This window comes from Diadema setosum, chromosome 2, assembly GCF_964275005.1.
Source record: "Diadema setosum chromosome 2, eeDiaSeto1, whole genome shotgun sequence".
Taxonomy (NCBI): domain Eukaryota; kingdom Metazoa; phylum Echinodermata; class Echinoidea; order Diadematoida; family Diadematidae; genus Diadema; species Diadema setosum.
Window position 1 is genome coordinate 22,526,580 of NC_092686.1, and position 22,389 is coordinate 22,548,968.

A 22,389-nucleotide genomic window follows, 5' to 3' on the forward strand; every position below is an offset into this window, starting at 1 on the left:
CCTGGAAGAGTGTAGTGTATTCGAAGAAAAAAATATAAAGTGGTTAATGGTACTGCGACTTACGCAACGACATAGTGCAAAATTGTATACCTGCATTTTGTTCAGTAAAATCACCTAAAACATTTACCCGTTTCTTCATCATACGATTTGTCCCAATTGCCAAAATCTTCGCAGAGGGCAAACCGGTTAAATTACCGATTGTAAAACATCCATCAATCAAATTCTAGATAAAGTAAACGATATACAATTTCATGGTCGAGAAGTCTGCTGGTAGGCGATCGGTCGTGATTTGATATTCATTTCGATATGCCACCATGATTGCGCCCTTCTTTTGCTTTGACTTTGTGCTCGCTACTTCGTCAACCCCCCCCCCCCCCTTATTTGCCTTTTAGAAATTAATGACCCTTAGTGAATTTGGAAGTGCTCTTCGGTCATTCCCCCGTACCGTCATCGATGCGCTCGTCAACCACAGTCAGCCACGACGCGAAGTCCAGCCTCCTCACTCACTCAGTAGACACTGACTCGGATAGTTATCGGACATTCTGCGCTGAGTTATTACTTTCCCCTTACTCAGTACGGACTGGATGTCGTACTGCCATAGCCGACTGCGATTAGCTGGAAAATATCACCTGTGAATCTTCACTTGTTTTTCACCTCTCGTCTGGAATGTGAAGTTATATTGTCTGCGTCACGTAGGGGGAGAAAGAGCGGAACGAGTTATTTGCGAGACTCGCACAGATGTTCGACAGTATATTGGACTGTAAATTTTGATTTCTCGTTGCGAGGGTAAGAAGTAAACAATGGACGGTTTCTCCATTGCACCGTAGATAACGACCACGGAAGTAAGCAGCTCACTGACATTTCCCTGCCCAGCGGAAAACGGCGCAAAATCATAGCACGTGAGTGTTTGCGAAATCGCTTTTTGAGAGCGGGTTATTTACTCAACACCGGCAGACGACACCATCCAATTTGTTCATATCTACGAAAGGTAGCTTCTCTTGGGCGGGAAAGCGCTCTCGCCTCTTCACTGTTCATTCTCTTTTGAAGAGTCTCTGGCGGAAACATTCCTTGGCTTCCGACGTTAAGTTTCAACCCCAGATTTTCAACTATTAGTGTGTGAACATACTCAGCTGGTGCAAAGGTACTGAGTGTTTTACTGACCGCTTTCTTTATTCGAGATGTTGACATTCAATGATCTTCAGTGAATGCACATCGTCGATCAGCTGAATTTGCTCATTGACAAGGACGGCTGATGGGAGAGGATTCTTATTACGCAAGGCCCCGCCGCTAGCTGACGTTGATCCGGGGAATGTATGTGGATCCACGTTCTCTCGGCCGTAAAGTCTGGACCAACAAATTTGCTTACCTGCCTGTCGTGATCGGGTAAAGGTAATCTCGCTTGGTATAGACGGCTAAGGCTCTTCATCGCGCCAGAACTCATTTGGAAAACAAATTGGATCAGGCCAGAAATCGGTTGTGACAGTTTGTCATGTCACTTTTGTTTTCACTAGTGATAACGTGAACCGAGACAGGAACATTATCAAACAGGACTGAACAAAAGTGACAGGCTGACTTTGAGTAGCCTACCATCTCGTGGTTGCTCCCCGCTTTTTCTATCTTACTCTTTTCGACCGAGCTTCCTTCGAAGGTGGACGGCTGATGAAAATCTATCATGGCGATTTCACGATTTTTCATGATCATACAAGGGTTAACGGTGCGCTGTCTGTTTTGCATCGCTGCTATGATAAGCGTCTTTGGAGTGGTCACGGTCAAACACCAGCAGGCCTACTGGCTGCTACTAAACTTGTCTTTTTTACTATTCCTCGAAGCAGCAATAACTTTCACAAGGACCAAGACCGGGGAGTGGAAATGGTGAGTAAAGAAGTGGTGCGCTAATTGTCTTCTTAAGCCAATTTTATGTTTTAAAAAATTCATTTTATTTACAAATAGGCCTATTTATATCTATGCTGTTTGGTCAGTCGCCTTTCTTCCCCTGTCTATATTACACTAATTTACCGCAGTGTGTATGTGTCAGTAAGTTGAGTATTATGTCATGTTCGTCGAGATTCGATGACCACAAATCATGTCGAGTAAAGAGTAAAAAAAATATCAGTGATTCATCAACGAAATGTTTCTTTAAAGGGAACCAAAAAATGTGCTTACTTTTCTTTTTTCCTCAGCATGAACACAACATGTAAACTCAGGATAGTAGTATTGGCACTGATGCCAACAAAATTTGGTAGCAACAACAATAACATTAACAGCACTAGTATTTTTATACTTAGTACTAACAATAATGATAAAAGTAAGCAGTCTCGGAATTCAACATGAATTTGAGATTTAAACTGTGTCAAGTTGTTCAAAACAAATTGAAATAACATGCCTTTAAAAGTCAGCTGTTGAAATGATAAAATCACCAATGGATTTCGTCTCCTTTACTTTAAATTCCCCAAAGTATAATATAAACTTTGCCTGAAGTCTAAACGCCTCAGACGCGACTCCAAATTGAATACATCGTTTTCGGGCACGGAAGTAGGGCGATAGAATGACCTGTCATACCTCGCTTAACAAATCACATTCTCCTTTCTTTGTTCAGACTATTGGTCATTTGTAGTCTTTTCTTTTTCTTCTCCTTCACTTGTCTGCGTTCCTCAGTCAATACTACAGCTGTATTATGGCTAATATTCCGGCTTACGATTCACGATTTGCAGATGCCCCTCCAAGCTTGCTCTCTATTGTTACCACTATGAGCAGATTTCTGTGCGTTCTTTCGGATGAGTAGAGAGCACTGCCTTCTATAACACAATGTTATACGCGCAAGACTGTAGATTCTCAACTTGAGTGTGTGCCCCTGTGCATACATGTGTAGTGTTTCTGAGTGCAATTGCTTTTGTCCGATGTGTTAAACACAGCATTTGCATTAATTGAGGAATTACCGATTTTTTGACCGAAGAGAAAAGGAAAGGAAAGAATAGGCCTCTTATAACTTACAGTCATGATCAGTGGCTATTTAATGGGCGAAGATGGTGACTTTGACAGACACTCCTATCACTTGGGATATTCCATGCCCTTTCTGGTGTGACATTACGTCACAATAAAACCTCTATCACGTCTGAGGCTTTCCCCATTGAACTCCAATCAGAACTTAAAGGGATTGTATAGTTTTGGTTGAGACCTAATTTCAGGTTTCTAACATTTTTTGGTGAGATAATGAGAAACCTCTTATGAAATATGAAAGAGCATGTAATTTTATGAGGAATTCAACGTTTATTTGATGAAAATTGGTTTTGAAATGGCTGAGATATCCAAAAAGAGCGAGTCTAATAAAGTGTGGGACCCACACTTTATTACGATCGCTTTTATTTTACTTAGTTTTTAGATGTTTCAGTCATTCCAAACCGATTTTCATCAAATACATTTTGAATACCTCTTAAAATGGTATGTTCTGTACTATATCATAAGTGTTTTCTTGGTATCTCGCAAAAAGTTAAAAGCCCAATTCTCATCTCCACCAATACTGTACCATCCCTTTAAAATGTTCCAAGTACGAGAACAAGCAGAAAAAAAACCCTATTAAAAAAAAAACTCTATTATGTGTGTATAACACAAAAGTGATAGAATGATTAAGAGGCTTATAATTTCATCATTTTGTTCAAACTGTGAATGAAAACCCCAAATTTAACTAATAAACGTATTTCTATAACATGTATCTCGCACAGGTCGCTAACCTTTCTCGCAAAAATATACACTGCCAGACTCTTCAGTGAGAGAAAGATAAGCAATTCACGAGAGAGATATCCTACATTACCACCCACTGTCAGCTTTTTGTAATGTCGATGGGCCGATAAACATGCTGGAGTGGTCGAAAGTAGTCGTTGAACTTTGTGCTTGTTTAACAGTCACAGTGTTATGTCGGAGACCAGCAAGAATAGACCCAACTATGGAGCGTATAGCAAATAAAACATAATATTTGCTCACATCGTTGTCACTTGTGAGAGTTGGAGTATTATAACAATATGTCATGTTTTATGACTGCGTGGGTTTCAAGAGGACCAGCTGATAAGTTAACTTGAAAGGTTGTTTTTTTTTTTTACATCTTTGATGTCTGCGACAATATTCTCAGAGGTGAACAGAATTAGTTTTGTAGAAGTTCAAAGATGAATATATTAGAAAAACTGATCGGCAAATTGGCCGTACCGTTCGACGGTAAGGGGAACAAGTGAGCTGTGGCGGTATCCTTTGTGTGGAAGTCATTTTGGACAGTTTCTATCATGTGTGATAATCCGTAAAATTCCGATCCTTGCCTTCCCTTAGGAGGTGTAATTGCTGGGTTTTTTTTATATTTTGTGACAGGGTACTAGTAATTGATCTGAATAAAGAGATGACAAATCATTGCATCATTTGATATTAGGAAATAGGAAACTATGATTCAGGATTGTCGGGAATCGTGCAACATTCACTCTATGTTCGCCATCTGCCAAACTTTCTATTCATTTGTTGATTAATTTCTTTGCAGATTTTATGTTTCTGTTTCTGTTTTTCATTTCCAAATTCAAAGATTTAGTGAGAGTAGTGTTCCATTCGGGAAATTGTTTTAAAAAGATGGATTTTATTTGCTAAAACTTGAAAAAGACAAAATACGAAAGAGAATGCGTCGAATAGCTCACAAACATAGGTCTTACAAATCACACAGTGACATGGCATCCCATGTAAATCGAACAGCTTTGTAGCGATTCTGGCCATAGCATTCCTGTCATGGAACCCAGTGTTGTCCATGTTAGTTTTATAGCTTCTTTCTTACTGGTGACGTACGCAAGCAAAATCACGTCTCTGGCCGTGAATGAGCAAGAATTTCCATCGCTCATCGTCGGATAAACGTAGCTTTTGACAAGTACGGCAAATCATCCAAAACAAAAGTAGCATCCCTGTGTCGTGCAATTATTGCACTCTCTTACACACAACACACACACACACACCCTCACACACACAACATGAGTTATGTTTCCTAAAATAGAGAAAATTTACGGTTCACACATCCACAGACAATTAGCCGTCCGTCTTGCCTCGCTTCGAACAGCGCAAAATGAAAAAAAAAAGCATAACAAAAGGCAGATCTAGGTCGTCAGTCCTCTTCTAATAATGGCGACATTCCAAAGACATCGAAAAGACTGATTTTCCGCCTTGTTTGTTTGTTTGTTTGTTTGTTTGTTTTCATTTCCATCTGACAAGATGGCTGGATATTGCCCATATTCAGCTGCCTTATCTGGTCTTCCTTTGAGTCCAGCTGAATATATATGTATTTGGGGCAGGACCACTTCACCGAGTAAGGCACCCTTTTCTTTGCGATGCATGAATGAAGCGGAATCTTTTACGTGCTTGGGTTATGACTCTCTCACACACAGGACCTCCCCATTTTTTATGTCAAATCCGAGGGACATGACAAGGATGGTAGCAATCGTTGTTACATTGACGAGCAAAAAAATATTCTTAGATTATTCATGGAGAGCATGATGATTACAGATATGTAGATACAACATTGATAGTTAAGTATGCATAGATATATTGATAAAGATATATATATATGTATATATATATATATATGAGAGAGAGAAAAAATGTTCAATTGGTAATCTTTTGACTTTCTTTTCTTTTTCCATTTCAGTTTTTATATCGACTGTCAAAAGTTACAAAATAAAATGCTTACAAATATATCAAGGTAATGAGGTATCAATATGACAATAAATTCAACATGAATATTATGTTACTTCATTTGATCAGCACTTAAGCTGCGATGATAAAAGAGATCATAAAGCAAAGATCATGCTGCTGTGCAATTGAAGGCAGGGGATTCAAGTACAGAACTGTTACCCTCAAATGGTCTCGGCGAATCTGATGGAAGTGAGAAGTTCATTACATGCACACCACCTCATCGGAGTCACATATGTTTTTTCATGGTGTTGGTGGTGGCTCCATGACATCAATGTATCCTTCGATCTTTGCTGCTGCACACACTACAAGAGCGCCATAGGTCATTACATAGGTGTTTCTAATACTCGTCAGAAAGTGACGGGTTCTCGTCACATGCCATTGTCAATGTTCACATCGCTCGTGTGCATCGAGAGTTAATGCAGACGCGTCCGCACTATGGATCTTGGTCGCACCATGCATGGTCGCACAATCATATAGGCCAGTTCGGAGATAAATCATGTGCACATGGGTATGGCTTTTTTTCCCTCAGTTGGATAGACACTTAAATAGATTCTAAGCGACATAATGCGCCAGCTTGCCCAACATAGCATTTTATGGAACTCATATCCAAGCAAAGAATGAACCTGCGTAGATCAGGTGACCAGAATGGTTCGTCAATCAACACTTGGGGAAGCATCTACTTCATTGTGTTATACTGAATGCATCAATTAACAAACTTTTTCTGCTAACACTGCCAAACATCAAGCTTGCTGACAAGTGGATGTACTGGCAGGCACCATTTATGAGGATTAGATGAATAATCATTACATCACATATGCTTATCTCAGTGAATTTATAAACCAATGTGCCTCTCAGTACAAATGACCTTTATCTACTCATGCGCAAACTAGAAACCCGAAGCGGCTTGATGAGATCTACATACCACCTTCATATCTCCCCATATGCATGCACACACAAGTGAATGTATGAATATTTTATAATAAATACAATCATAAATGCAATGTGACAAACGCTGTTTTGTGTTCTTTATGTACTGACACTCACCCTGCATTCTTCTTTAAAAAGAAAAATTGAAAGAGAAATCCAACTTTACCTAGTCATTTATTCTTCATACATCATACTCTTTCATTACAAATTTTAAAGAAAGTATTCAAGAAGCAGTTGAAAACGACAGCTGCATAGGATACAGCTGTCGATATATGTAAAGTTTTGAAATTGGTCAAGAAACCAAATAGCAGAATCCCTGAAATCGTAAAGTTTCTGGCAATATCAGGTAAGTACAAAAATCAGTGCCACATTTCACTTGCCAAACATGCAACCAGTATATGAGTGAAGAATATAACAGCGAGCGTCAACCTGTATCATCCTACATAATGTGGCAGATGATGCAATTGAGCAATTTCATTTCGTGATTTTGTGACTTTGTGATTGCTGGTTCCCAAAGGATGATAGGTTTAAAAGGCGTATTTTACACACAAATGTCGTATAGGCTTCTCATTAATCAGCAAAACCAGATAAAAAGCTCGAAGGTGCGATTTATTATTACGTCACCAAACGAGCTTTGAAACACAGCGGTCAGTATGATCCGCACGTTGCACTCATCATTCATATCCGAAAACGTCAAGGGAGCTATGTCCCAACAGGTGATACTATAAATTCATTCATTGCAAAGGCCAAGTTGTGCTCTTATTCCATCAAACGAACGCCCATTGCTAATTGGTAGCGAATTACATATAGTGTCAGCATAAGGCAAACCATAGTAGATTGGACAGCAGTGTTATGACGACGTGTCATAATGTATGGATCAACCCTCGTCTTGTTTATTCGCGTAGGAACACTGCGTGAAGGTGTGAACGGAGGAGTCTTGTTAATTCGAGCATTGCACACTGACGGGAGTGGATATCAAAGTCATAACCGGCTGTGACTCTTTGGCTATGATAAGAACATAATAAACTTACATAAAATAATGGGAAAGTACCCATTGAGGGCTTCACCCTCCCTTGAGACAACGGACTGTACGTACCCCGGGCAGACCCCCCACACATTATTCGCGCGTAAAGGTTGAGTCAAGGAAGTTTATCGCCGTAATTGCTAAATTTGCTCTCAATGTTCTACCGAGCATCTTTCTGCTAGGTTGCACTGACTGAAAAAATTTGCACGGCACATCGGAAACTGAGTACTAAGTTCAGATGCTCTGTCTGACACCTCCTCCCTCACACGCATGTACATTGAAATGTTGTCACGCTTGGATGCCGATTCTACATTCTTAGAGGAGAAAAAGGTGAAGGGCACCTGTAATACAGACAAACGACATCAAAGGGGAACATGGAATGAGTCGAAGAAAACATGATTTTTTTAACGTGTCACAGAAGATAAATAGATAAAGAAATAGATATAGAAGAGGAATCAGAAGGAGAAGAAGGAGGGACATGAGGAGACTAGGTCTAGTAGGTGGCGAAAATGTTCTCCCCGAAAAATCTCAGCTCAGAAAGGCCGACGCTTCGTCGGAGACGAAAACGAATGGGGTAAGCGAGAATAGAGCGGGAAATTCGCCGCTAAAATCACAACGCCGCTCCTCCTCACCCATCGTCTGCAGTCCGCAGGGACCCCGTAACAAATTGAACGATCGCACGCCGCCTATGAGCGGGATAAAAATCGACCGAATTTGCCGCCCAATCCCACTTCAGAGTTTCTGGTTGGCTGAACACCTTTTTCTCGATTATCTCCGATATATACTTCACTCTGTGTCTGCAGCGCATTTTTCATCGCGCGCATTTCATACTCGCGAGGGAAACAACGGCTCTATGCCTGGATGAAAAACAAACAATGACGCACGGATAATGACCTCGCATCTTACCCGGACAGCAAACGACCAAATCGTGACGCCCGAAGACCACTACTTATTAGCAATAGCAATTATGAGACGTTTGACTTGACGACCATTCATTGTAGGGTGGCAAGTAGAAATGACATACAGGAAGTGAGAAGGTGGTTGGGAAGCGTGTGTGTTGGGGGGGGGGGGGCATTTCTCTTGAGCGTATAATTTCACTCTCAGACCGTCATCTTTCATTTGACTTCTGATAACCCTGTATATACCATACGCAGTCAATATTTGTAATATCAGCATCCAATCACTTAGATTCATAATCATCTATTTTGCATGGAAGCCGCGAGAGCCATTATACAAATATTGGCACGATACAAAGAGTGAGATTAAAGTGTTGTTCAAGAGCGGAACTAAATTAGTTAAATGTTTGATGCACATGGTGAGAAATTGTGTGACGATGTTATTAATGTTCGTCAAGCTTCGACGTAGGCAAGAATTGTCCTTTAAACATGAGAGTCCTCAACATAGGGATCCGAGGGTAAAATCAGTTTGCTGATGTGTGAAATGTCAATTTATGTGGTAAACGTATCGTTTCATTCAATTTACTGTGGCGTCAGTGATGAACTAAAGCATCAAATTCGTTTCATCAGGGTAACTGCATGAAAAGCGCCCAAGGAATTCCAGGAACCCAGAAAAGGTCGAGAAATACTTCCGTTAGCCTCTGCCTATAAAGTATTGATACCTTAAAATTAAAGATGGCATTTGCTATCATGATACCTATAGTGCCATTTGCAGACAAATTATGGTAGAGATGACCTATACATGAGACATATCGTGTGTGTGTGTGTTATAATGGTATATATGACAATAGAATGGCGATGCAATATGATATTGTTAGTGATGACGATGCTGGAATAATGATAATGATTGTGCTGAAAATAATGATAATGATAACGAACCTATTCCCTATTTCCCCAGTTTCCCACACTCTTTGTAGTTGTTTAAGCTCTTCACCCCCTCTATGCCCCTTCCTCAGAGGTGCCCACATAATACAAGCTTAGTCTTTCCAGTGGGTACTTCCCCTTTTTCGCAGATTGTATAAATACGATTGTATGTCTCTTTTTTGTACTGATCACATGTAGACATGAACATGAATATGTTGTTATCTCTGGCGGGTTATGTTTATTTTCAACGACACGCATGTCAAATTTCACATATTTCTTTGTGCATTCTATTGAAAAAAAAAGTGAAAATAAAGTTTGAATCAATCAATTGAATCAATTGAATAACCTTTATACAGAGGTTAAGATTGGCATGTCTAAGCGCTTTGATACAGCACAGAAAAGTTGAATCAACATAATATCTACATAGATACGAACATTATGGTATTTATAGCAAATGAGAGAAAGACGTAAGGAACAGTGGCGTTATGATTGCAGTGACGGTATTAACGATGTAAACTGCCAATGGAGGTCAATGACGCTGATGTAAGCAGCAGAGATGACCAGTCCCCACCCCCTTTTTTTTCTTTATATTAAAGGTGATGGACAAGCATGACAAGGACGGGCAGAACATAATGCAGAGGCCCTAAAATCTCCATTCTACTCATACACACATCCATTCACGGATGACAACACTTTGTCAAGGGGCTGAATAACGATATGCCAAAACGCTCTTTGTGCATCCTATACAGTTTAATTACATTACGTGGCCTTCGCTCGAGAAGGCAAACGCCTTATGCGCATCCACGCACTTTTGTTGCCATAGTTGATATTTTTCAAATGATTCGCCCTTCCGGGTACGAATACGTTCAGGGCCACACACAATTGTGGCTGATACGACTGTACCAAGTTTAATGGCTATTTAAAAAAGTTATACAGCAGTAAATTGTACAAGATTTAGTCAAAATCATTTCCTCCTATATGATGTCCCCTTTACAGGACACATTAAATAAGATGTGCTCTGTATTTTTAAATGATAATGATACTTATTTGAATTATAAGCGTACATTACATTTTCTTAACGTAAAACATCTTAGTCTGAGTATTTCCCAGCTTTAATTGAGAAAATTTCAGATTCTGTCAACATACCTTAACTTAAAAAGATTTGTATGAATCGTACTGGCCACAAACGTGAATACTTGAACTCAAAATACGTGCTCAAAATCTGTACATCTGGTCTATATGAATATGAGCTTCTGCATCACAACCCCCCCCCCCCAAAAAAAAAAAAAAAGCGTCGCCAGACATGAAATTTTAGTCAACTTGCGGGTTCTGAAAGAGCTGAATCTAAGATTTAAATTGATATTTACTTCGATACAAATGGACTTTCCAACCCAGCTAAACAATGAAAAGAAAGTACACACTCCCCAGGAAAATTGTGTACTGCTAAGAGGCTTTGAAGTTTAGGTTCTAGTCAAGTGCGTAATTTCATCCGGCTGTGCTCTGTGCAATGAATGGAACAAAGAATAAAATATAAAACGCCATGGCAACCACTATTAGTTAATTGTGAAACTAAATTGAAAGTTTGCGCATTATAAATACATTCTATTCGTGATCGATACTAACTTTCAACGCAATGCATCATCCTTTCAAAAATTTATTAGAGTTGAAAGTGAAAAATGTTTGAAGGGTTTCTAATGCTCCGCATCCATAAATCTGAGAAATCCTGTACGTCAGACCGGAACAAAGTGTCCTAGAAAAAAAAAAGACGAAAAAGACAATCTATTTCAGGAGGCATTATGAAATCTGACTTATATTCTTGCTTGATTGGAGCATTTTTGGTATTTTTAGGTGTGTGTTTTTTGGTTGTTTTTTTTTTGGTTTTTTTTTTTTTGCTCATATTGAAGTCAATAACCAAGTCCAGCATTTTACATTCCCACTGAATTATTTGTCACGAGCGTTTTGTTTCTACATTATGTCTCTCTATTGAACAGTCTATTTATATTCGTTTTCTTCACCTACAACTTTTTAAAGAAAGCATCGCAAAGAAACAAACTACTCCGAGTTTGCGGCATTGATTGTTGTAACAGTCAAGTGACGTACACCGCCGCTAAACAGAGGTGTATGATGACTGCGATACCTGTGCTACACAGGTGCGATATCATTCATGCACCCATCTCACCGTGTTTGTTCTAATTAGACATAAATCGATGCCCTCTAGTGGTCTCTACATGGTCGAGTATATCAGCTTAGCTCGGATAACATGACAAGATTAGATCTACAGTTTAACATCCGGACACTCGCCCGGAAATGTCACCATTCAGGTAATCCATTCTATCATCGGATACTTCGCCCGGAGCTTCATAGAATCCCTCATAGTGAGAAGCCACTCTATCCCTAAATTGACTTTAACATGAAGAGTCAAATCAAAGCAAACACAACCGTAGAAGTTTCATTTAAATTAGATATAAAATAGGAGATACTATTTTTGTTACGTTTCATGCGGTGGCTGGAGAAAGAGTAATATCAGTTAAAGTTTCATGTGCAAAATAGCTAAGATAATGACGTCATCAACAAGCAACTCTCCTGAGAGTTGGTCTATACATACGAACAAATATCATAAGAAATATTTTTGGTTGATGATCTAGCAAGCTCCTCCCTCTTAAAATCTTCATGAAGATTTGAGTGCAGTTTTGTAGGAAACCTGTGAGGTGATGGCATCACTTCATACTTGCATATCTTGTGGTTTATTGTGGTTTTTATCTATCATGTGGCTGGCTTCAACATCATTGTTTCGTGATACAGTATAATTATAACGTGAAACCTGGAACTCCGGAATTTTCATACAACAAATATCCCATTCTGAGTTAAACCTCTGCCCTTCTGTTTCCTTAATTTCATTTCATCTTTTCAAGTCACCTTGAAAATCAAAGTGACGTCGTCACACTATGATCCAATTTCACTCATCAGTTCTTCTTAACCTCTTCTTTAATGGAATGTCAAGGTTAGATTCAGCATTTGAGAAGCTTGACCTTGTGTTCAATACTAAAGGGGGCGCTGTTTCTCTCTCATTATTTATTTTTGTGAATAGATCCTAAGTCATAAAGTCTAAGTCACACTTTTGCAAGAAACGAATAATTGTCCTGTCCGAAATTTCAGAAATGACATCAGGCGTGTTATTAAAATTTGCTTTCCATGACTAAGCCTTACGTAATATAGTCAATTGTTGCAGAAGAGATGGAGCGTGTTGTAAAAAGGGGCGGAGCCTTCGTTTCTGATCGTATTAATGGAGAAAGCATGCTTTTTATAAGTCATGTATGTCTTTATTTGTATAACACTGCACATGTCACTGCTGCCGTTTTAGAAATAAATCGGTACATTTTACCGCTTCTGTTTTGCTTACGGATGAAAGTTTACATTTTTTTTTAAAGATATCACCTTTGAGACACGAGAATGAACAGAAGAAAAAACCGTGCGCGTTATTCGCATAGATATTTGTTTTCCCTTTAAGTCCCTTCTAATTGGTTACCGGTGCAAAACAGCCTGAATAAAGATTAGCAACTTCTAATCTTACAGATGATACGTTATCATGATTATTCTTGAGATCGTCGTAAGTCAACATGTAAAAACTTCCTTATCTAGTAGCTGTGAAGGATTGAATATATTTCGCTCGCAGAGCAACTATCATTTTCTCTATTTTGCTCTGATCTTCACCTTCCCCTAGAAGAGAAAACAGTGCCTTGGCGTATGTGCTACCAATTTGCGAAATTGATTTGCTGAGCACTGATGCATTGGTTAATGAAAAATCGCCTTTATCGTGCTCGATTTTGTGTGTGTTTGTGTGTGTATGTGTGTGTGTCAGTATATCCGAAGCTGTATTGGAGGATTTTGGCTCCTTCGTTTATTATCTCATCCTCGCTCTGATTCGCATCATCTGACACCTCATGATATAATGTGTCTTGTCTTTAAGTTAAGATATTTTTTTATCTCTCCCTCTCTCTCTCACACCACACTCAGTCTTTCTTATTCCGGCTTCGCAGCAAAAGGATTGATTAAATGAATTCACAAGGGTGTTTCCAAATTCATCAGATAAATGTAAGGCGTGTGTGGCGTGCGAAGCAATGCTTTCGCGTAAGTGGATGTAGATGGACCGGGGGAAAGTAGAGGGGAGTGAGAAAGATAGATGAGGCAAAGAAAACAAGAGAGACAGACCAACCGGGGGGGGGGGGGGGGGTGAGGAAAGTAGATAGAAAGATAAAGAGAGAGACAGAGAGACAGAGAGGGAGAGAGAGAGAGTTACAGATGAGACAATCGGAGAGCTTGGGACGTGATAGTTTCTGGCTTTACACGAAGGTGAGGTGGAAATCGACTTCAGGCACGATCCTTTTTATAATTCATCATGTAACTCGCGGTGCGCGCGTTCAGGCCCATGCAGGTAGTCAATCAGGTCCTGTCGATCACATCGATAGCACGATACATCCAGATAACGATAATTGACACAGTGATGCATAGATGGACCTTGTCCGGTAATACACGTATCTTTTGCCCTCAAACAAACCCAAATACTCTCTTTCAGTATTGCGTGGGTTGTTTGTAAGTAACGACAAGAAATTTCACCCCTCCCCCCAAAAAAGTCTATCTACAAACATCAAAAAGTTTCTTTTTAGACAGTTTCTTTTTTGTGTGAATCATGCATGCCTGCTGGTTCTAAATGTGAAAATTATCGAACTCTTTATACTGGATATTCACTTACACGTTATGTATCTAAGATCAGGGGGGCATTTCATGAAGGAACTTGTCGGATAAAATGTCCGACAAGTCAATTATATCCGACAAGTTCAGAGGAATCAGCCAATCAGACTAAAGAATTTCTCAAAACTTGTCGGATAAAAGAGACTTGTCAGATATTTTATCCGACAAGTTCCTTCATGAAATGCCCCCCCCCCCCCGTCAACCATTGCGTGTTTTTTTTTCTCAGTGCTACCCAGCTTTTATGTGTACTTATAACAGATATTGATATAAGACTTACATTATCTAAACGTACAGTTATTAGCATCATTTACTTTCCATTCCCCACCACTACTATAGTTCTTTTGTTTGACCATAGAAGTCAAATATACGGTGCAGTGGCGGATCCAGGCAGGGGTGCACCGGGCGCCCCCCTTTATTTTTTGTTAAAAGAAATAAAAATGTAAAATGGGGATGGGGTGCGTGCGCCTCCCTTTAATTTTGTAAAGGCGCCCCCTCTATACGTAATTCCTGGATCCGCCCCTGCAGTGTCATTCAAAGACATTTTCTCAAACGAGAATAAAGAGTATAAGCGCTTTTCTTCATATACTTTCTTCTTGCTTTCTTTCTTTTCTGTGGCTCTTTTTTCTTCTTCTTCTTCTTCAAGATCCTCCCCCCCCCCCGACTCTGTAGTTTTCTCCCATCCTCTGACTTGTAATAACTAACATACCTCACATTTCGGTCACATGACAGGGGTGGCATACCTCTTCACAGACCCGAACAGACTAATCCATCTCGTCTACACAACACCAGTGGTTTACAATTAGAGACTAGCACACACACAATAAACACACATACACCCTTACACACAGATACACATGCACACACACACACACACACACACACATATATATACTCTCTCTCTCTCTCTATATATATATATATAAATATATATATATATATATATATATATATATATATATATAATAAAGTGTTTCTGTCAGTGCACTGTTTGATGAGTAATGATATCTAAATGGTCATGAGTTTGAAAATGTATTGAGTTCTTAGGACTTCAAAACAAAACTGCAATACTGTAGAGCTGTAGAAGTATTTTTAAGTGATGCCAGAAGTGCTCTTAGCCAACACTTATCATCATAATATGGTCCATTGATCTTTGGCATCTACTGGTTACATGCTATTACTTCAATTTTATCCTTTGTTCGGTTTCCATCCCCTTAACCTTAATCCTGTTGCTTGCTTGTTTTATCAACAACAAGCAGGCAACACCAACATCAAGATACATCCTGTGTTTTATATCCCCCTGCATAGATTGTATATGAATTAAGATTATCTAACTGTATACCATGCTTATGTGCGGACACCAAAAGGATCATTCTCATCGTTGAGTGTTTTGTTGCACGTTCCTAAACCCGCCCCCGCACACACACACACACACACACACACACACACATAATACATACCAAGACAGAGAAATCATTCTTGTTTGTTTTTTAAAGACAATGTCTTCTCGTTGTCGAAGATAAACGACGCTGATAAAAAAGGACAGAAAGAAACCAAATTCCTCGGTTGATATGCACTTTTTGTTTTCACAAAGAGCAGTCAGACAACTTTTGTTCCATTTATCTCGGGAGACATCTCCGTTGTCTACCCGGAACAAACACACTCGAGATCCGCCAGCGGTATCAGTGGAAACCTGGGAGATATTTGCGAGACCCAGTGATAAATATTTGCAACAATAATCGATCGGTTGTCAGTGAGGAGGAGGTCCGTAGCAACCGTTCTGGATAAAGTCGTGAGCTGGAATAACAAAGCAGGACCTTATGAAGTTTCATAAGCCCTCTCTGGTTTCCAGTCATGGGCTTATCAAATAATAAATGATGTTCATAGACTTTTTATGACTCAATATTTTCAGAATCTGATCCGAGTACATTTGGATAGTTATTGATAGATGATAATAACCAACAGTCAGTCTATGCATGAAGACTCATAAATGCTAGTGGACGAATCTGTGGCGCCAATGATGTATTAAAGAAGAGAAAAAAAGGGCCGTACAAACTCACTGTCATAATCAGAACATTAAAGTCAGGCTCATCGATAAAAAGCAAATTAATAGTTGAAAACCTTCACTGCCCCTTTTCGCAACAGCTGCAAGGGTAGAACGATTTCGGCTTGTTCGTAATCTCCTATAGAGTTTTAATCTTCACAGAAGTTTGAATTAGGGTATGCAATTTACATCGCATTATGAATCCCAAATCAAATTAATCTTTCCGTACTCAGTATTTTTGTTGCGTCTGACGTCGAGCAAATCAGATGATTGTCAAAAAAACTTTCCCTCAAAAGGACGGCGCACGTGGACGGCTTCTAGATAACGCTCGCGACAGGATCCGGTCGGCAATGAGCCAAAGGACGAATTCGTGAGGGCCATGGGTCGCTGCCAAATGAACTGACCGATGATAACTGATGAAAGACAAGTATACGTGCCCACTCCATCTCCCCGTCCACTTTTCTTGCATCATGCCCCACCCCATCCTCTTTCTCTCTCTTCCTTTATATTTCTATATCTACTTCTCTCGCTCTTCGGCGAAGGCGAATATTGGGGCAAAAAAAAAAAAGACGAGGGAGAATATTGTATCAATCACTAGAATCTAAAGTCGTGATCATTATTAGCGAAGCGACCACGAATTGGCGCGGTGTGCAGCAGGACCGCCTACACCGTAGAACACAAGAAGCGTCGTTGCCGAAGTGTGCATGGTAGCGGTCAGATACCGAAATTCAGCTGTATAGCTGGAATTGTTAGATCACGAGGTAAATTTTGTCTTTCGTGTAACGTTTTATGTAAAAAAAAAAAAACACGCAAAAATGGTACCATAAGATAGTGAAAATCTTCGATTCGCGGAATTTGATTGTAACGTCATCTTGACATTAATATCCTAAAGTCTTATTACCCGACCAGTCTTCGGAAATTAGTTTTGCTATTCATATACAATCTGATTTATTATCTAGCTCTGAATGTGAGCGAGCTTTTCTATGAGTCACAGTTTCAATTTTCTCTATGCCAAGTGAATCTTGTGGAAACCACATTTCGACTTACCACTGAAAAGACTGAATTGACAAGGCAAGGAGTTATGACGAGGTATTCTACTGGAAGAAGGAGTCATATTTTAATGTTCGTCAATATCAATTTACTTTTCAACTTTTAATGTTAAGACAGTTAATGGAATACATTAAACATATCCGTGTGTACATCCTTGTGTACTTTGGATTTGATGTATGTTACTTTGATTTGATGTGGCACACCCAAAAGTAAAGTGTATAGTATTTCATCAATTCCGACTCGTAAACATGTATATTGTTGTTATCAACCACAATTAACCATATGGATGCAAATCTAGAATCAATTCAAATTCTCTCTGTAAAGATTTTTTTTTCTCATAAAACAAAAGATTAAACCATACGGTATTAAACTTAGTCTAAATTCACAGTCTGTCTACATAGGACAGTGCTTAGAACACAGTGCTTAGACTGCTTATGATAGGTATAGTCATTGGATTTTAATTTATATAGTTCCACCAAAAGTTTCATTTAAAAAAGCACGTGTTTTGTCTATAGCAGTGCTTAGAACACAGTGCGTAGAGTGAATATAAAACGTTAAATTAAAATCATCATACTAATTGAAGCTTACACACACACACACACACACACACACTGCTATAGCCAATATTGCTATATAATAATGATTTCTTTCAGGGAGATGAAAATCAATCACCAGCCAACGAAAAAAAAAAATCAAGAATTGAAGGGGGGAATTCGGGTACAAACTTGATACAAAATGCTCGTGATGTATGGATGCTATTTAGATTGCAGCATCGCCAACATAGAAACGGGATCTTCAAAAGAGCTATAGAAAAGCAATGCACCCATTCAACTCGGCATTATTACCTGTTGGATCACGATCTTGATTTATAACCCTAATTATTGGATGTCTGCGCAGTGGTGATTCACAAATTTATGCCATTGGCCATATGATCATATGAAGCAAGCCCGGGATTTAATATAACATCCTACCGGGAATGCTTCCAATACCGTTCTCCTCGTTTACATCCTTCCATTCTGAGGTTTACCAACGGAGCTCTTCGGCTGTTGTCAGGATATCCGAATGAAGTTTAAATTGCAATGCAAACACAGTGAAGAGCCTGCACTTTAGTGAATATGATTTATTGCAGTTAGTGCTAGGTAATTGGCGAAAAGGTCAAATTTTTGAAACCTTTCTCACTGCTTTATTAGACTTTGGACAATCACAAATCTCAGTGTTTCACTGTTAATAATGACAGTAACAATAATGGTGATAATAATAACAACTATAATAATCATAAATATAATACTAATCAGTTCTTAGAAGCGCATCACGGGTCTCTATGCATGATGCATATGAAACCATACAAAAATTTCATACATGAATCATACAAACATTTCAGTGTTCATAATTCACTAAAAAAAAAAACACAACTTATTATCAAAAAGATGAGTTTTTAACAGAAATTTGAATTTATTGAAATCTGTACTACATCTAACGTTCATTAGGAGAGTGTTCCATAATGCTGGTGACATTTTTCCAATAGCCCTTCCACCAAATGTCTCGGATTTCACACTTATTTCAGAGAGGAGATTCTTTGACTTTGAACGTAGATTACGACTTGGTTGATATGGCCTGAAGAGTTCACTGAGGCAGACAGGGGCATATCCATGAAGATATTTAAATACAAGACAGTGTTGGAACTTTAAACTGCAAACGAGCCCTTATCGATAACCAATGAATAAGACTATACAAAAATATAGGAGTTATGTGTTCAGATTTCCTTTTGCGTGTAACGAACCTTGCGGCTGAATTTCGTTTCCGTTAAAGTCCATTGAGGTGAAATTGTTCTGTTCTCTCCCTCCGTCTATCTTTCTTTCTGTCTCACTTTCTCCTCTCTGACATTAGCTTAAGTATTCAATGTAGTCACCAGTCAAGTTTCACCTGCGTAAACATATCATAATAATAGTAATAGCAGGACCGTCTAGGAGAAAAAGCCCTCGCCATGAACAGGTTACCGCTTCCATGGTCGAGAAGTAAAAGGCATTCTTTTTATCATTTCATGGATGTAGATATCTTCATTGAAAGAGAAATCATTAGCATTATCAAACATAAAGTGATGTGACACACACGTGTAAACCAAGAAAGAGATCTTTCATGATATCTACGTGACTGTGGCGACGAAGATGATGATTAGAGCAATTAGATCTACTGAAATGCATACAGCATAAAGTATTGAGCTTGAGTCGCGACCTTCTTACCAAAAATGTGAGATCCACTTGACCATGACTCTTCCTCTTGGATTTTTTCTCAGTTCTTCTTTTCTTGGGATGAATGCCCCCTTTTAGTAAATTATAAGTATTATGATATGGGACAACTTATAAACACATGAGAAATGACACTATGTTTATATCTACCGTAGATCGCTTCGTTCGTAGAATGGGTGTGGTTTTATCACGCCCATTTTAAACACAAATAGATGAGACATTATAGAGGAACAAAATTATCATCAGAATTGCCAAATTTAGGAAAGCTTCCCCTGTTTTAGAACTACCGTCTTAATTTTGTCACGACACGCACAAGGCATGGAGGACACAACCCTCTTTAATCATTGAATCCCATTCGTATTGCAGAGCTGGATATTCTGACTCATGCAAAAACTGCGCATCTTTGAATGTTGGTATTTGAGCGCTTTCTTAGGTTCTTACCCCCCCCCCTTAATGTGCGCTAATTAATGACTTTGTTAAGTATGGACATCACGCTCAGCAGCTGGTGAAAGCATTCCGTATATACAACCACATAAATCCGCGTGCACATTCATGCAATACACATAAACACGTATTCTCACACAAGTTCTCGGTCATTTATTTCCTAGCCGGTCTTGTCTGTCTGTCTCTCTGTGTCTTTCTCTTGTTCCCTCTTTCCCCCTCTCTCTCATACACAAAAATATTCACTTTATTGGGTATCTAGTTCCCAGAGAGTTTTACATGGTAGTACTGCTTTTTGTTCGGCACAAGAAGCATCGAAATTTATTCTCTATGCTATGCCCTCCATGGCAAAGCTTTGCCAGCGATATACACAGCAGGAGATGAAGCAAGACATTAATGTACTTGTGTGCCATGTTTAATCGTAAGCCGGCCTTTCAGATTTCTTTTTTCCCCGCATGGTTTGATACATTTTCCCCCAATTGCTCCAAACATTCCCAAGACATCTATACCCGTCCAACTTTAGGGCTCCCACATCTATGCCAAACTAGGAACTTGGTGTCTATACATTCGACAGATGCATGCCCTGAAGGAAAACTCCCCCACACTCCTTTGAGAGGTCTTCTCCCCTAACTAATCTGGGGCTAAATCTAGATCGACCAGAATTCATTCCAAGGACACGTTTTCGGATGACTTTTAAGCATGCAAGAACTTACTGTAATTCACCTCGCAAATAACATCTTCAACTTAGACGACGTTGGGCATAATAACAAATTCGATCCGCCTGAAGGGATAAGGCTACGATTGCAAACCCTTATACAACTATTTATGATAGACATGATAAGAGGCCTGTGCTTTTATGAATTCAAAACTAGCACATCATTATATACCTCTGGCTTGTCTGGTTTCAAGTTCCAACACCACAAAATTGTCCTTATACGTACCCTATTATATCAATGGTTGTATGATTTTGAAAAAAAATTCTACATGTTGATTAGGTACCTATTCCATTGAAATATTTAGTTCAGCTCTATTTCTGCATTCCATTTCCCGTTAAGTATAACAAAAGTTAAAGGGATTGGTTGAGGTGAGAATTCAGCCTTTATTTTGTTATTTTTTTTTTGGTGAAATACTTAGAAGCCGCTTTATAGAATGTAAAATAGCATACAATTCTAAGGGGAATTCAAAGTTTATTTGATGAAAATTAGTTTTGAAATGGCCGAGGTATAAATAACAAAAACAAAAAGCAATCCTAATAAAAGATGGGTCCCACCTTTTATAGAGATTGCTTTGTTTTGGACATCTCAGCCATTTCAAAACCAGTTTTCATCAAATAAAGTTTGGAATCCTCTGAGAGATATATGCTCTTCACACGAGGTATCTCATCTAAAAAAAAAATCATAAAAATCATAAAAAAATGGAAACCTGAAGACCAATCTCAACCGAAACTGTACCATGCACTCCTTTAACAGTGTTTGAATAACTAGCCTTGAATTATGCACCAATATACGTCAATAATTCTGTGTAATCATGTATGTTGGAAAACGTATAAAGTAAAGCTATAAAGCAATATCACATTTAGGTAAACCATCAGAACAAACGCTTCGGATAAAATTTTGATGGTGGTTGGAAGTAACAATATGTGAACTTTTTGTCATGACAATATAAATCTATGTTTGATAGAGTTAATGACTTTTTTTCCTAAAGAAAGGGGACGTCAACATGATTGTTATGATGATCCCATCGTCCTCTTGTGTAGGAACATCTATACTGCATATAAGGGCCCTTCGACGTAATTTCTGTTCATTTTCTACAATGTGGCCCAATATAAGAATGATAAAGGAATAAGGATAATGATGATACAAGGCAGTGCATTCCACGTTTTTTTTTTTTCTCAATTTCTGAAAATGTAACATGAGTTATACTCATCGTCATGAGTGGTATCTGGAGTAACCTTTTCAGTCCTTAGGAAGCTCGTTGATATACGCTGTCAATGGGATGTTAGGATATTGGTTCTAACGAGATTAAAGCGACACCTATAAGAGATTTCATCCCTGGCTATTAATGCTACAACCTTCAATATCACACATCAAAAGACGATCCCAAAGTCATAACACGTAAGTATGCAAGTAAACTTACGTGTGTGTGCTGTGAGTTTGTGTGCGTGTGTGTGTAGGGAGGTGAGAAGCTCTCTCACTTCCCTGGTGTGTGTGCTTGTGTGTGAGCCTGCGTACTAACGCTCGAGACACATAAAATAAAGTGCTTTGGAGAGCATTTCGGAAGAAGATCAAAATCTTCCCAATGAGATGAGATGGTGATGGAGGGGGTGAGATTGATGAGGAAAAGAGAGCTGCTGTAAAGAGGAGTAAGTAGCAGTGAGTGAAC

The 22,389-nt window shown here is 39.0% G+C and overlaps 1 protein-coding gene across 1 annotated transcript in view; it reads left to right on the forward strand.

Annotated features, from left to right (window-relative positions):
- The first annotated feature begins 1,672 nt into the window (after nucleotides 1–1,672).
- Nucleotides 1,673–22,389, forward strand: part of LOC140243301 (transmembrane protein 26-like) — a 41,685-nt gene continuing 20,968 nt past the window's right edge. Inside the window, exon 1 of the mRNA XM_072322978.1 lies at nucleotides 1,673–1,872. Coding sequence (XP_072179079.1) covers nucleotides 1,673–1,872 — 200 coding nt within the window. The remainder of the gene's footprint in view (nucleotides 1,873–22,389) is intronic.